This window comes from Abramis brama (assembly GCF_963993115.1).
Source record: "Abramis brama genome assembly, chromosome: 2".
In the NCBI taxonomy this organism is placed as follows: domain Eukaryota; kingdom Metazoa; phylum Chordata; class Actinopteri; order Cypriniformes; family Leuciscidae; genus Abramis; species Abramis brama.
The window spans coordinates 60,443,398-60,458,344 of record NC_139964.1 but is presented as its reverse complement, the minus strand read 5'-3'; the positions used below and the strand labels follow the sequence as shown (position 1 = coordinate 60,458,344).

General features: G+C 38.5%; 1 protein-coding gene across 2 annotated transcripts in view; it reads right to left on the bottom strand.

The window, feature by feature from the left end:
- Positions 1 to 14,668, bottom strand: part of grin2ab (glutamate receptor, ionotropic, N-methyl D-aspartate 2A, b) — a 104,715-nt gene extending 90,047 nt beyond the window's left edge. Inside the window, exons 1-4 of one of the 2 annotated variants that reach the window (XM_084091482.1) lie at positions 14,487 to 14,554; positions 13,758 to 14,340; positions 13,049 to 13,232; positions 8,947 to 9,342 (exon numbers count right to left, since the gene is read on the bottom strand). In XM_084091482.1, the coding sequence (XP_083947608.1) occupies positions 8,947 to 9,327 (381 nt within the window). In that variant the 5' untranslated portion in view covers positions 9,328 to 9,342; positions 13,049 to 13,232; positions 13,758 to 14,340; positions 14,487 to 14,554. Of the gene's footprint in view, positions 1 to 8,946; positions 9,343 to 13,048; positions 13,233 to 13,757 lie in introns of both variants that reach the window. The other variant, XM_084091481.1, reaches the window with a different exon arrangement.
- Between the last annotated feature and the right edge of the window lie 279 nt (positions 14,669 to 14,947).

The following is a 14,947-nucleotide window of genomic DNA, read 5'->3' as shown; positions in this document are numbered from 1 at the left end:
ATCCTGCCTGAACAGACAGAGTATGGAAGTGAATCATAAGGGGTGATCAGTCCCACACACAGCTACTGTGGCCCAGCGCTTTGAACAGCTACACATTTCTACATCTAATCCTACGCCAGGCAGTCTTTGATCATGCGATGACTGCTAGACCATTATGACCAAACATGGAAATTCTCTAAAGTTGCTGCTGTTCTATGAAATAGCACCTGAAACAAATAAAGACACAGTCTCTGGATACATATTTATGTAATTTCAATGACAAATACCAAGCATTAAGGCACATTAAGCCATGCCCTGGTGCATGCTGACACATCGAGTGTGAGTTTGAAACCAACTTGTGAATTGTACCGATACTGTTGCAGTGTTGCAGTCATCTGTGCACAAGTAAAACAGTGCTATTGTAAACACCAATGTTCAGACGTGTTTAATGATGCAAATACGCTATACCAATTCCAACAATGGCTTTGACTGATTTATCACAATAATGTTCTGCTTGCAAAAACATCTATAACTCTAGTTTTCTGCTTGAAAAAAAACCCTATCTATCTATCCAATGCTCACCAAGGCTGCATTTATTTGTTCAAAAATACAGTAAAAACAGTAACATTGTGAAATATTTTTACAAAAAATATTTTTTCATAGATAAGAGTTCAACAGTTCAGAAATCATTCTAGATGCTGATTTGGTGCTCAATAAACATTTCTTTTAATATATTTGTGGAAATGTTGAGATTTATTTGAAATAGAAATCTTTCTATTTCTTATTTTCTCTCAAGAAAAAAAAAAAATCGTACTGACCCCAAAATTTTGAGCGGTCCTGTATATAGCAGTGACTTAATGTTTTCAAAGGCAACTTAAGCGGATGCACATAAAAGATTCAACATATTAGCATAATCTCCCAAACATTCATTGTCTGTCTTTATAAGTCAGTCTCTCACACTCACACACACACAAAAAAAGCCTATGGCCTCAGACACATCTGAAAAAAACAAAAACACAGAAGGAATTATGAGGTTACTGTTTCACTCAAAATGATTTAGCCTGTGTGTCTACTTCACTATACAATATTCATAAAGTTAGTGTCGCACAAAACGCAGAAGTCTGCGGAACAGGGAGTCTAAACTTAGACCTTAAAAGCTGCTTTCAAAGGTTTTTCAAGTTGTTTCACCCGTTCTTCTCCCAAATAGACTGTCATTTCCAGTGAAGGCAGCACTAAGAGCGAAAATGACCTCATTCGGTCCTGAGCACAGCCACCAATCTCCATGTTAGCCGATTGTCCTTTACAACCCGGGGGAAAGAAGCGGTGAGAGGAATGGGAAGAAAGAAAATAACTGAGGACGAGAGAGACATGTTGGTGGTCTGCCAGGGAGAGGGATTCTTTGTGTAGACCCTCTCTTCTGATAAACCCTGAAGGAAGAAAGATGAAGAAAGAAAAGAAAATAGAACAAGAAAAAAAAGAGAGAGATGGGGGAAAGGAACGTTCACATATAGTGGGATTGCAGAGATTAAAAGAAGGGACAGACTGAAACTTGACAAAGGTCTGAAAGCTTTATATTCTAAGAAAAGAGCTGTAAAGCTCCGTCTGATTCTATAGTTCAAAGCGCCACATATAGTATGGGAGCTTTCCTATCACCTGACTTAAGTCGATTATCCAGTGTCCTATTGACACTAAACGACTGTAAATTAATATATAATTTCAAATCTTTGTAAGAAAAGTGCATCTATAACAGCATCTAAGAACTGCTGGGAGTCACTTTTGGTACAGCCCATAATAACAAGGTGGCCATTAAGGCGGGACTGTTGGGAGAGAGCAGGATTTATCAGAGTATTGAGCGATGGCAGATCGTTTGTCCACTGTGTCCCATTCCGGAGTCTTTTAAAGCATCTTAAATTAGATTCCAGTGTAGGTTCGCGAATGTGACTTTATTGTGGTGTCTGCCTGAAACGCAGCAATACATCACACAAAATAACGAAGAACAAGTTTATTTTGGCGTTTACAGGACTTTCACTTAAGCAGTTGTGATCCCTCCTTGGGGGCATTTGGGAGCACAGGTAAAGTGTAAACAAGAGCTGGGTGAGTATTTTAAAGCGACACAGAATGCTGTTCTAAGCTAAATAAAGACTGACAACTATTTGACGTGTAAACATCCAAACTTTATTTTCGTGCTATAAATATTTTAGTAACAGATACACTACCATTTAAAAGTTTGGGATCAGTAAGATTTTTTTTTACTGATACGATACATTTAATTCAGCAAGGATGCATTATATTGATCAAAACAGTGACAGAAAATACATTACTACCAAAAACCATATTTCAAATACTGTAAATGCTGTATCTTTAACATTTTATTCATCAAATAATCATGGAGGGGGAAAAGCATCATAGTTTTCACAAAAATATTAAGCAGCAACTGTTTTCAACATTGATAATACTAAGAAATATTTCTTAAGGCGAGACACGGCAGGCAAAAACATCGGGGGGTTTTTACTGGTCAATTTTGAGATTTTTGGATATTTGTCTTCAATAACATGTCTTCTTTCAGACTTGTGGTGGAAAAAAAGTCCGAAATACACATTTAGGTCTTTATTTTACTACACTTTGTCTGTTTGCGTCTGTAGATTTCTCATAAATTCAACAAAAGTTGGCGTTCTTAATCAACACGCTGCTCCGCGATCGCTGCCGGCACCCTGTCATCAAATACAAAAAACATCTGGAAAGCTCTCTCTCTCTCTCCTGTACAATGCTGTCGGATCCAAATATGGTCATTTCCTTTTTATCAGCAACCAATCGTGAAAGTAAAAGGGCTGAATGCGCAATCTCATTGGCTGATGATAAATCTTTAAAGCCTGTTTTCTCAAAATGACTTTTCTCTCATACTCCAAGTCCGAAATCTCCACTTCAGTAGCACCTATATACACCAAACTTTCCAGTTTTGTACCTAGTTATATTATGAAGACATTTACAGAGGGATTTGTAAATATATTATTCCTAGCCTGATTTATATAACATTTTATTACAAAAAACATGGCGAAAATCTTTTTTTTTAAGGCTATTGACAGTATATTCTGATTTACAGGATAACAAAAGTAGATATCCATAAATCCCTCTGTAATTTTTTTCCCATCTAATATGTGAACACAATGAAAAATTTTTTTTTAACCTGGCTTTATCCAATACTCAGATTTCGGTTTTTTTATATATATATATATATATATATATGCAAATTAGCGCATATTTATTTAGATATTGCATATTTAAACATTAAATTACAGAAAACGTGTAATACATTTTTTTCTCATCTTAATGTAGGTAATCAACTGGGAAAGTTTCATGGTGATATCTGCTAGTTAAAAATTGTACCCTATTCACCTGTAGTGTCTCGCCTTAAGCACCAAAATCAGCATATTAGAATGATTTCTGAAGGATCATGTGACACTGACTGGAGTAATGATCTGAGCCAGTGCAGAGAGTTATTGTAGCTGACATCATCAAACTAATGTCACGGTGACATCAGCAAAGTGTCTTATAAGCTTGTTGGGGGATGAGTTGGCTTTCACCCTTCAAGTGGGTTTTCTGTGTGTTACTGTGTTTTTTTATAGGCACTTATTTGGCACAGCTGATGACATCATATGATCTAATGTGCCAGTGCAACCTCAGTCTATTGTTCAATGAATAACAAGAAAATTTGAGGGTGTGTGGGTGATGGATAAGTGAAAAAGAAAAGGACCCTGCATGTGTGCACGTCCGCCCGTAAGTGTATGTTACATATTTAATATATGCCAGCCCCTCTATTTTGTTCTCTTCTCCCATAATGCACCTCTCTAATATAGATGGGATAAAAACAGCTTCAATGGGGCAGAAAACAGCTTTAGTGTTTAACTCTTCAGCCCTGGCTCTCTTTCCTTCTTTTGCTTCTGTTTTCTTTCTTCCTCTCAAGCACACCATATAGACCCTAAACGCATAAGCCCAGACCTCATTCCAGAAACTGAACATGCGAACCACATAAAGCAGCTCATAGAATATTCAGTCCTGCCGCCACAGTGTGCGTTAGTGCTCCCTGCCCTTTACTTCCCACTTGGAAGGCGGAAACATGGTTAAAAAGATGCGTCCCCGCGCCTTCATTTTTAATAACGTGAGAAGGAAAACCTGGGTTTACAGCGGAGCGAAGCATCCTCCAGGACCCTCACATACATGCTCTCAAAACACACTTACGCACCCCCATGAGTGCACCGCAAAAAAGACAAGCAGTTGAACTTGATCAAAGCAGCCCAAGAGACACAGAGGTACAAGAGAGAAAGGATGTGTAATACTATAGAGAGATAAAGGCCATTCTGAAACATTTTAAAGGGATAGTTCACCCAAAAAGATATTCCAAACCTAAAATCTGTCATTTTTTGTCCATGGATCACTGAAGAATACATTTTGAATAATCTTTATGTGGTCCTGTCCAACTCCTACTAGTTCAAATCTCTCCTTTTGTGTTTCATGGGGGAAAAAAACAGCATACAAGTTATGAGGGTGAGAAAATAACGGCTAAGTTTGGGTAACTAATCCGGGTGAATGCCATCATTTACTCACCCTCATGTATCCAAAATTAATCACTTTCTTTCTTCTGTGGAATATAAAAATATATTTTTAGAAATGTTTCAGTGTTATTTATGTCTACACAATGCAAAGTTAATGATCACCAAAACTGTTTGGTTACCAACATCCTTCAAAATATATTTTGTGTTCTGCAGAAGCAATATTCATACAGGTTTGTAAAAACATGAGTCCAAGTAAATGATGTAAAGAATCTTCATTTAGGGGTGAAAAATCACTTTTAACAATACTTCAAATATATAGGCCTAAATTTATAATCAGTATACCAACAGAATTGTGTATACCACATAACAGGCTAATAATCGGTGTGATGTGTCTACTGATAAATAGTGCTTATCATAGTTAATGTACATAATTTAGGTAAATGCTCATGCAGCCAGAGTTCACAAAATCCACTTTCACAATACTCCCGACAGTATAGTAACATTATAATCTTTACCTAATTTTCACCATTGCAAAACATTAATGTGCTATACAGTAGTCTACTTCAATTATATATATCTAACAGGATAAAATTTAACACAGTTAACACATTTACCCTAAATTGACACTGAAGCGGTTTCATTCTGTTCAGTCTGACCAGAAACTTCACAAGCTGACCTTGATGTAATGGTCAGAGGATATTATATAAATAATTGAGATGTAAATGCTAAGAAAAGGCTTACTGTATTTGTTCACAAATACCATTTGGCTTGATATTTTGATAGTGAATGCGAGGAAATTCATACATGCTTTTTTGTGCCATTGTACACTACCATTCAAAAGTATAGTAATATAGTTATTTCAAAGAAATTAATACTTTTATTCAGCAAAGATGCATTAAACTCATGAAAAGTTACAAAAGATTTCTGATTAAAAGAAAATATTGTTTTTTTTTTCTATTCATCAAAGAATTATTCAAAGGATCCTGGAACATTTTTACAAATATGTTGAGCAGTTTCTACAAAATATTAAGCCGCATAGTAGAGTAATAAGAAATGTTTCTCGAGCAGCATGATTTCTGAAGGATCATGTGACACTGAAGACTACAACTTCAGCTTTGCCACCAAAGGAATAAATTACATTTTAAAAATGTATAAAAATAGAAAACAGTTATTTTAAATAAATTTTAGTTGTGATATCTGGTGGTAAATGTGTCTTTATATTTCTGTTTATTTCAGACTTGGAAATGCACTGTGCGTGACATGTTATTGCACAGCCAATACAGCAATGCCTGAGTATCAAAAGGAACTCTGGGAGATGATTTAAAGAAGGGATGAAGAAGCGTTGTGGGAACAGCAAGCAGGGGGCCTCTTAATGTTTGAGTTTCATTCACATCAGCCCCAGCATTTGACTCCCTAAGCAGCGCTTCCCTCCTGAAGAGTCTCTTCAATTATTACCCTCCAAACTCTACAGCAGAACCCGGGCCTAATGTGTCAAAGCTGGAGTTGGAGGATGTCGCTCGGAGGAAATTAGATAATGAAAAATCGGAACCTTATGAATTCTAAACACCTTTCAATATATACTTGCCATCACAAACAACTCGTCATACTTCCAGGGTTTTTCCTCCTGGGTCAAAAATGTTCTTCGGTGGCGGCGGATAAACATGATCATCCACACTCACAGTAAAAAGTACCCTACCCATGTGAACTGCGAGCCCAGCACCGACAATAAATCAGAAAAAAAAAAAAACAGTTTGTAATATTAATTTATCTCATCCTATTTGTGAATTAAATCACTGCCAGGACAGATCATAAAACAAATGTGCTTAGAACTATTTTATATTTAAAAAGAATGTAAATTTAAATGTAAAAAAATAATAAAAAATTAGATTGACTGATTTGAATAGTGAACAAAAAAGTAACAAATTTCATAGTACGAAATAATAGAACTGCCACTTTTTCTAACACTCCAAGTCTTAATGCACAGATCATTTGACATAAAGTATCAGATTGTTTAGTTCCGTACAATGCTATGGCTTTCACGGTCTATCATACGGTTGTCAATCCAGAACCTTTGCAATGTATAGTTAGCAGCATGAAAAATATATTATATGCAGAAAACGAGCAAAGATCACCATTAAGTTGCCATTATAATCACTGAAGCTGTCAATTACAACTCTAGGTATAAAAAGCTCTTTTCCACTCTTGCGCAACTCCCGTTATAATCAATGAAGCTGTGTAATGAATCTCTTATTGACATTGTGTTTATACTTTGTTCATTATAATGAAAGGATTAAAGATTGTGCAGAATTCATGGTGAACAAAAACCCCATCATTTTGAGCGGATTCTAACTTAAAAACATCTGATTGACCATTGCGTTTACGAGCTCAACAGAAATGTCTGTGATTGGCTACATTGCTCAACGCTGTAAAAACACACTGAAAATAGAAACCGTTGACGCTCTTCACAAAGAGCTTACACAAACACACACTTTTTAAAAGCAGGCGGCTGTCAGGGGGTGCCAGTGCTGCAGAATGGCAGATATCGTCACATTAAATTATCAAATAAATCTTTGGCGGACAAATATTAATCTTAACGGCCACCAAAATATTTGCAATGCAGGAAAAACCCTGCGTTTAAAAATAAATAAAGCAGCTCTTAAAAAGTATCTACAGGTGCTGGTCATAAAATTAGAATATCATCAAAAAGTTGATTTATTTCAAGAATTCAACTTAACAGGTGAAACTAATGTATTATATAGACTCATTACATGCAAAGTGAGATATTTCAAGCCTTTATTTGTTATAATTTTGATGATTATGGTTTACAGCTTATGAAACCCACGAAATCAAAATCCCAGAAAATTAGAATATTACATGAAATCACACAGTAATTACACAGTAATCCCATGGTCATTGAACCAGGTTTTGGTTCTTTTGGCAGTGTGGGCAGGTGCAAATCCTGCTGGAAAATGAAGGAAGCATGAAGTGCTCTGAAAATGTCCTGGTAGACGGCTGCGTTGACTCTGGATTTAATAAAGCACAGTGGACCAAAGTCCTCTTTTCTGATGAGAGCGAATTTTGCATCTCATTTGGAAACCAAGGTCCCAGAGTCTGGAGGAAGAATGGAGAGGCACACAATCCAAGATGCTTGAAGTCCAGTGTGAAGTTTCCACAGTCTGTGTTGGTTTGGGGAGCCATGTCATCGGCTGGTGTTGGTCCACTGTGCTGTCCACTCAACGCAGCCGTCTACCAGGACATTTCCAGAGCACTTCATGCTTCCTTCAGCAGACAAGCTTTATGGAGATGCTGACTTCATTTTCCAGCAGGATTTGCACCTGCCCACACTGCCAAAAGAACCAAAACCTGGTTCAATGACCATGGGATTACTGTGTAATTACTGTGTGATTTAATGTAATATTCTAATTTTCTGGGATTTTGATTTCGTGGGTTTCATAAGCTGTAAACCATAATCATCAAAATTATAACAAATAAAGGCTTGAAATATCTCACTTTGCATGTAATGAGTCTATATAATACATTAGTTTCACCTGTTAAGTTGAATTCTTGAAATAAATCAACTTTTTGATGATATTCTAATTTTATGACCAGCACCTGTATTAACTGAAGAATTAAAAAACAAAACAAAAAAACATCCAAAACACTGTCTGGTTTAAGCAAGAAACGTTCCTAACCACGACAGAATACCACAATCCACTTACTCTGTGGTTATTTCATCACTGTTAAAAGAGATTATGCGTTCATCTAAAATTATCAAATCACTTTTGGAGGGGTAGTTTGAAGTGAACTCAGCCAGATGATGCAACGGGATGACATGGTCGCCTACAAGAAGTTCCTCCAGTTTATGTGGATGAACAATGTGTAGTAATAGCCTAATAGTCAAATGTATCAATTTAATAATATGAACAACGTTTAACATAAAAAATGAAAGAATCAGTGAATCAATGTGTAATCATAAACTCTTTCAGCATCAACACTAAACTCTTTGTGGCAGATCTGTCACTAACCCGGCCACAGGTTTCTGTCACACCCACACAACTGCTATTGATTTTGCTATAAACACAGCTCATCGCCAACTTTGCAGAAACAAATAGACAGACAGAGGGACAGTGACAGAAAGACTGGCAATCCGTCAGGCTATATCTGATGCAGATGGCATGATGATAAAGAAAATCTGCCAGGTATCTGAATTGTGTCTCGTTTAATGCCACACAGCTAGACAGTCCAAAACATGGCATTGGATATTTGAAATGAAGCTTTCTGTTTAGGCCTTGGTGGAAAACACCTGATAGATGCCAGATATGATGAAATATTCTGCGGTGGGTTGCTGTAAATGCCTAAGCAAAATAAAGTGACAAATAAAGCGCATACAGCCAGCCAGGGAGGAATGCACGCTTACCTTTTCGGCCATGGTCATGGCAGAGCCGCCATGGATTCCCAGTATGGGCATGGAAGTCTGAGAGGAAACAAAGTCCAGCATTTGTGCCACTGCTTCCTGGTCCGTGCCGTCTCCATAGACCAGCCCGTGCAGTCTCTGTCGGGACATGAGTTCACACAGGTGTGTAAGCATGCTTCCTGGGTCCGTCTGGTTCACCTGGACGCTGAGTACAGTCACTTCCAGAGGCGCACCTATCCCACGAGCCGGACGCAGGGCTGATTCGGATACGGTGGGGGTCTGGCCCAGTATCACAGCTACACTCAGGGATGGAGGCTTCTCTGCAGCCTGCGACCAACCCAGCAAAGCCCATAAGACCATTAACCAGACTACAGCTCCCATCATTCCTGGCTTCAGCCCCTGTGAAGATGAGAAGTTTTAGAAGGATGCAAAACATGCTCAGATATCAGATCACATCAGGCAACAAATCAGGATTACTAGATCTAAACTAGACCAAAATCAGATAACGCACAGACATAAATTACATCCGGCCTATTACTTTGCACGCAATGATTCAGTGAGGGGGTCTGGAAAGCGGAAGACAAGCTTTTAAAGGTTAAGATGCCGTGGTACTCTGTTCAACTACTCAATCATTTCAAGTCAATACTTTTCAATTAGTCTAAACAGTTAAATGGAACAGTGGCTCAGTTATTAGCAATTAACTCTGATGTACTGTCAGCGTGGTTGCATTTAAATGGCCCGTCTAATTGATAGGACTCTTCAATAGTTTATTACGATTCTAGGCAAAATTTGATGCCTGAATGATTCCAGATGGCTAGTGTAGCGGTCTCTTAAATTACAGTAATAATTGATGACACCATGCACTAACTGGAGTGCATTATAACTTCATGAGTAAAGAACAGCTTACACATGGTTAAATTTAAGTGCACTGATGTCAGCGGTTCAAAGATGGTTCAATCTCAGGAGATTGAATGTACAGTAAAAGTCAACTTCAGAATGGAGGAATTCCATACCACTTTTTTTTCTGTGGAACACAAAAGGAGATGCATTCCTGTATAGCAGCTCTATTCCAAACAGCATAATGGTAAGTCCATACATACTCACAGTGGTAAGTCAATCTGCACCCATTCCTTTTCATTTTCACTGAATGGAAAACAGCAATGTGAACAGTTCAAAACATCTCCTTTTGTGTTACACAGAATAAACCATGCAGGTTTGGAACAACTAAAGAGTGAGTGACTGACTGATTTTAATCCTTCAAAGTTAAAAAATATAGATTTTTTCATTTGGCCTCTTTTACCAAGGTAGAGATACTCTGTCTGCTATCAGACATGCTTTGATAGCAAAATTGATCAAATTCACTCTGAACTTTTCACTCTCAGAAATGTCACTGGATACACCTGCTTCATCCCTAGAGTTCAGTCATCAGTCATTTATGCCTCCATTTCATTCACTGACTTTTGGGCAGCCACCAACCACAGATGAAAAAGTACTCTGATGTTGAGAATTATCTTATGATAAAAATAGTCAAATATTCTGTTTCTTATTTAAGTCTGCTTGAGGATGTCATTGGCACACTGACATAAACAGGACATATAAATAGCATCATGAAATAGTGTCAGTTTGTCTCTTAATATACTGTATGTGACAGGGCATGTAATTTAAAATCAATCCTCATCATGACAAAAATCAATTAAATGAAATGAACCCCACAGTCTCCACAGCTTGAGTTTGGGGAGTTTGCTTGGTGTGCTCAGCAATGAACAATGTGATAAGAATGTGCTACCATCAGCTTCTGCAGATACTACCATTTTATATTGCCAGTCCTCGACAAAGGACAAAGCTTTATGCAGAAGCTCATAAATTCACAGCTTAACAGAAAAAGTCTTACCCTGAAAAGTTACACTGAATATATAGCAAATGCTTCTATGAGTAGCTGAGATTTAATAGGGTTTTCAACTTCACAAAAATATAAAATGTATATTTCTATAAGACATAATATATTTATATAATTCTAATAACTAAATTATATTTTTACAATTTAATCACCTTCAATGTGACAAACTTAATATAAATATTCCATGTAGTCTTTTAATTAAAATTATGTAATAAGCCAGCATGCATAATAATAAAAAGGAAAATCACTGTGCAAAATGCTATTTAAAGTCATTTTAGATGGTGTACTGTGTATCGTGTCACACACCTACATGTGTGTGTGTGTGTGTGTGTGTGTGTGTGTGTGTGTGTCTGTATATGACCAAACACAATTAATTAAGTATACTGATATGTATTACTTATATGTTATCGCAACATCAATACATCAATGCAGGAACAGAAAAAAAGTGGATGACTTATCGGCTGATGTATTATATAATTCCTCCTACAACGTCATTTTTAAATAAATGAAGCAAGACTAGTTAAACACTTGACAAACTAATCATTTATTGATGCATTTTTAATTGTTGGCAAACACTTATTACAGATAGCAAGAGGTTTTAGCTTCTGACAGCTAAAACATTTAGCTGTATTGTGAAGCATACTAATTAGTGCCAACACATAATTGCCTAATTGCTTTTTTGATGGTTGCACTGGTAGTTTGTGAAAGTCAAAAAGTCGTGCATGCCTCAATGGATGCATTAAAGATTCCAGAGGCTGGCAATTGTGCTCTGTTGTCCCTGTAACTTTCTCATTTTGTATACTCGCTAACATCCGTAACTGGCATCCTCATCCCCAGCAAAGCATCCATGCCCTTAAGTCTAACCCGGAGTAGCACTTAGTGTTTGCAAATGCAGTGCATCAATCTGCATCTCGTTCACTGCTTCTGCATGTGCAACTGTCAGATTTGTCGGACAAACGGTAATGTTTTCAGTCACATTAGACATCACCTTCACCCTAAGCTTGCAGGATACAAATGAAGAGCAGCTAAGGTTCAAAATAAGACAGTTCGTTTCGCTGACATACAAAACAGACCCATGGCTTTTTACGCATCAAATTTTAAGCAACGCTGGCAAAAACATCTTGCCAATAGGAGTGTTTGTGCGAGTGAAGTTTGAGTATATGCCTGGAAGTACCAACCACAGTTTTGATGGTCTGTCACAGCCCATATTTCATAATTTAAAACCACAGCGTGAAGTGCAGATCGGCTGCTCTGTTAGCAGAATATCACCGCTGAGATCACTTCTCTACGCAGGCGAATGGGGAGGTTGTGGGTGGATTTCTGAGTTTGACTGTGTGGAAAGGCGGAGGGGTCAACAGTTATGAGTATTCTCAAAATAAGCACCTGCACTAGGTCCACCTCCCCCATCTATCTCTTTCTCTGACCAACACACGTATGCTCATATATTCTTCTGTTTAAGGCCTAAACATATTCTACCTAAATATGTGAACACAGACACTTCTAGCCATGCAAGCTTATGAAATTTGTGGAAAACTGTGGTACCGCTGACATTACTCTTTTATGTTTTATGTTTAGTTTTCTCTCTCAACTACTGTCATGTCGAAGCAACAGTTTGAAGAGAATCCTGCCATGTAAGTTTAAAGTCAGTATGTTTATAGCAACTTTAATTTTTAATTGCACAAAATTTTGAAGGTAACTCCATTGCCCCCTTGAGTCCTGAGGTTTGTTACCAGCAAAAGAGCACATTAAAAATGTTCAACAGGGCATTTCATTGGTCAAGTGCTCATGTCTATGTTTGAGTACTTGCGTAAATTATTTTTCTAGCCTGAAGCGTAACAAGAGTCGTCTCAATATAGCAAATGTAAGAATGCATTGCTTTATGTCTGGGTGTTCAGTTAAGGTCATTTTTTCAAGATGTGCATAAGTGTCTCTATACATGCATGTGTGGGTAGAGAGGGGGCGGTTTTGAAATATTTCAGCTCCTAAATTTATATCCTCCAAAGCAGGAAAGACTATTTCAGGACTGGTCCTGTAAGCAAGAGGAAAACATCAAAAATGTGCTTGGACAACGTGACTGCACCCAAATCTGCAAGTCCCCCATTCCCCCATTTAGACTGAACCCACGAAACAACGGCGCCCCCTGTCGAATCTCCCTATCCGCCGCTTCACACCAATTACTAAACGTTCAATATTTAAAACGTATCTTACCTTGCGTGTCACGAGGTGTCAGTGAAGAAGACTCGCCGTGGTTGAAATGTGCCATCTGTGAAACTGACCGGTGTCTTGTGAATGTTATCCACGAAGATTTCCTCACAGAGAAGGCGCGTTTCTCGGCGCATTTTTTTCAGACCTTCGGCGAACCACCTTGACAGGAGCTTAAGTATTCAATGTTCTGAAAGAAAGTCAACCAAAATCCTTACACTATGTTAACAAACATGACAGAACTCATTATTTAGTGCATTTCAATAACTTCTCGCTCGTGGGCAAACTGATCTGCGTGGAAGCGTAACGGTCCCCCGCACAGAACCAAGTAACCTCAAAGATGCTTATATTGCCACATTACCAATACCACATAAGCGTGTTTTAAAGAATACCCATCAGTGAGCTTCCTAAGGTATATAGTCAGCGATGCAAAGGTGAGACCTGGTGTGTTTAAATAACGGCCGGTGTGGTATTCCCCTCACGCGCGCGCGGGGTTTGTCTCTATGTAGGGCGCTCGCTCGCGCAGCAGGTGTTGCGCATCAAGGCGGCTGAAATAATTTCTCCCATCACGAAAATAAACCGACGAATTTTGTCAACGGTAGGATCCAACGACTCCCATTTGAAGGAGAGAGCGAACCCACATTTGGTAAGGATATTAATATGTGAATAATAGGGTCTTTGATGTTTTATTGAAAGTAAAAAGAGAACAACTTACCGAATATCCTGGTTATACATTTCCAAAATACCAGTCAGGAATTACACCGTGTTCTCACTCGTCATCGTATAACCTTGCTCTTTTTCTTTATAAACAAATCCGTCAAGTTCAGCGCTCTTATCGGCGTAATTCCACCAGTGCCCTTGCTGTGTTTACCGTGTCCATTCCTGGCAGAGATTCACCAGAAAAAGAGGAAGAAAAAATACGTTCAATGTTTTAGTCGACATGAAACGACCACATGGATTTTTCACCCTAATATGTATGTTATTTATTTCAGGGTCTCGAGCGCTTTCCGCAGAGGAACAGGTCCGCGTGTCTCCTATGAGGGGATTCCGTCAATATCGCATCCTTTTGGAGAAAACTGCAACATGCCGTATTCAGACGTTAAAACGTCGATAGCAGGGATGCGATCTATTTCAGATATAGATTCCTCTGCGACACCATCGACTGAACTCGAGACATCATGGCAAACTGTCGAGCGCGTGTACGCTCCTTAACATCTCAGCGCGGAATTCAGACTGTACTGGCCAATGCCTCCCACGCGCTCCGCGACAAATTCAACTCAATTCTCTTCCCTCGCCACCTGTAATGAAACGTAAACATATACGTTTTAGAGGGGTATATAAACTGATTTTATATCTGTAAACGCAGACTAATTGTATTCGTATCTTTTATCTGAGGAAAAACATTTGGTTATGCTCGTTCATATTTCCACCCAACTTTACAGACCATTGCTCTCAGACGCACACTCCATGAATCAAGTAGATGTTAGATTGAGGCGCTCTCTCTCTCTCTCTCTCTCTCTCTCTCTCTCTCTCTCTCTCTCTTTCTCTCCCCACATCACACACATGAATACAGTCAAATGATAATGAGCGCCATTAACAGTCCCTGCGCATGATGGGCGCGTCAAAACTGTGGAAAATTCTCAATCACACGACGCCTCAGTAAACAACTCATTTTCCCTCTCGATGTTGCAAAACCATGTCCCATCCACTGTCGCTTCCACGTGTTAAAGAGAGCAAAACAATTCAACGAACCGACTCCTGTCTGTCTCAATGAAAACGCTGATTTTGAGCTTGCTCCGTTTGCGCCAAAATTGGTGGGTCGTTATGAGTCAGACGCTCCCATCTGTGTACTTTCCCTGTAGGAAATCCACGGGAGCCGTTATGATCCCCAACTCGTGCAATTAA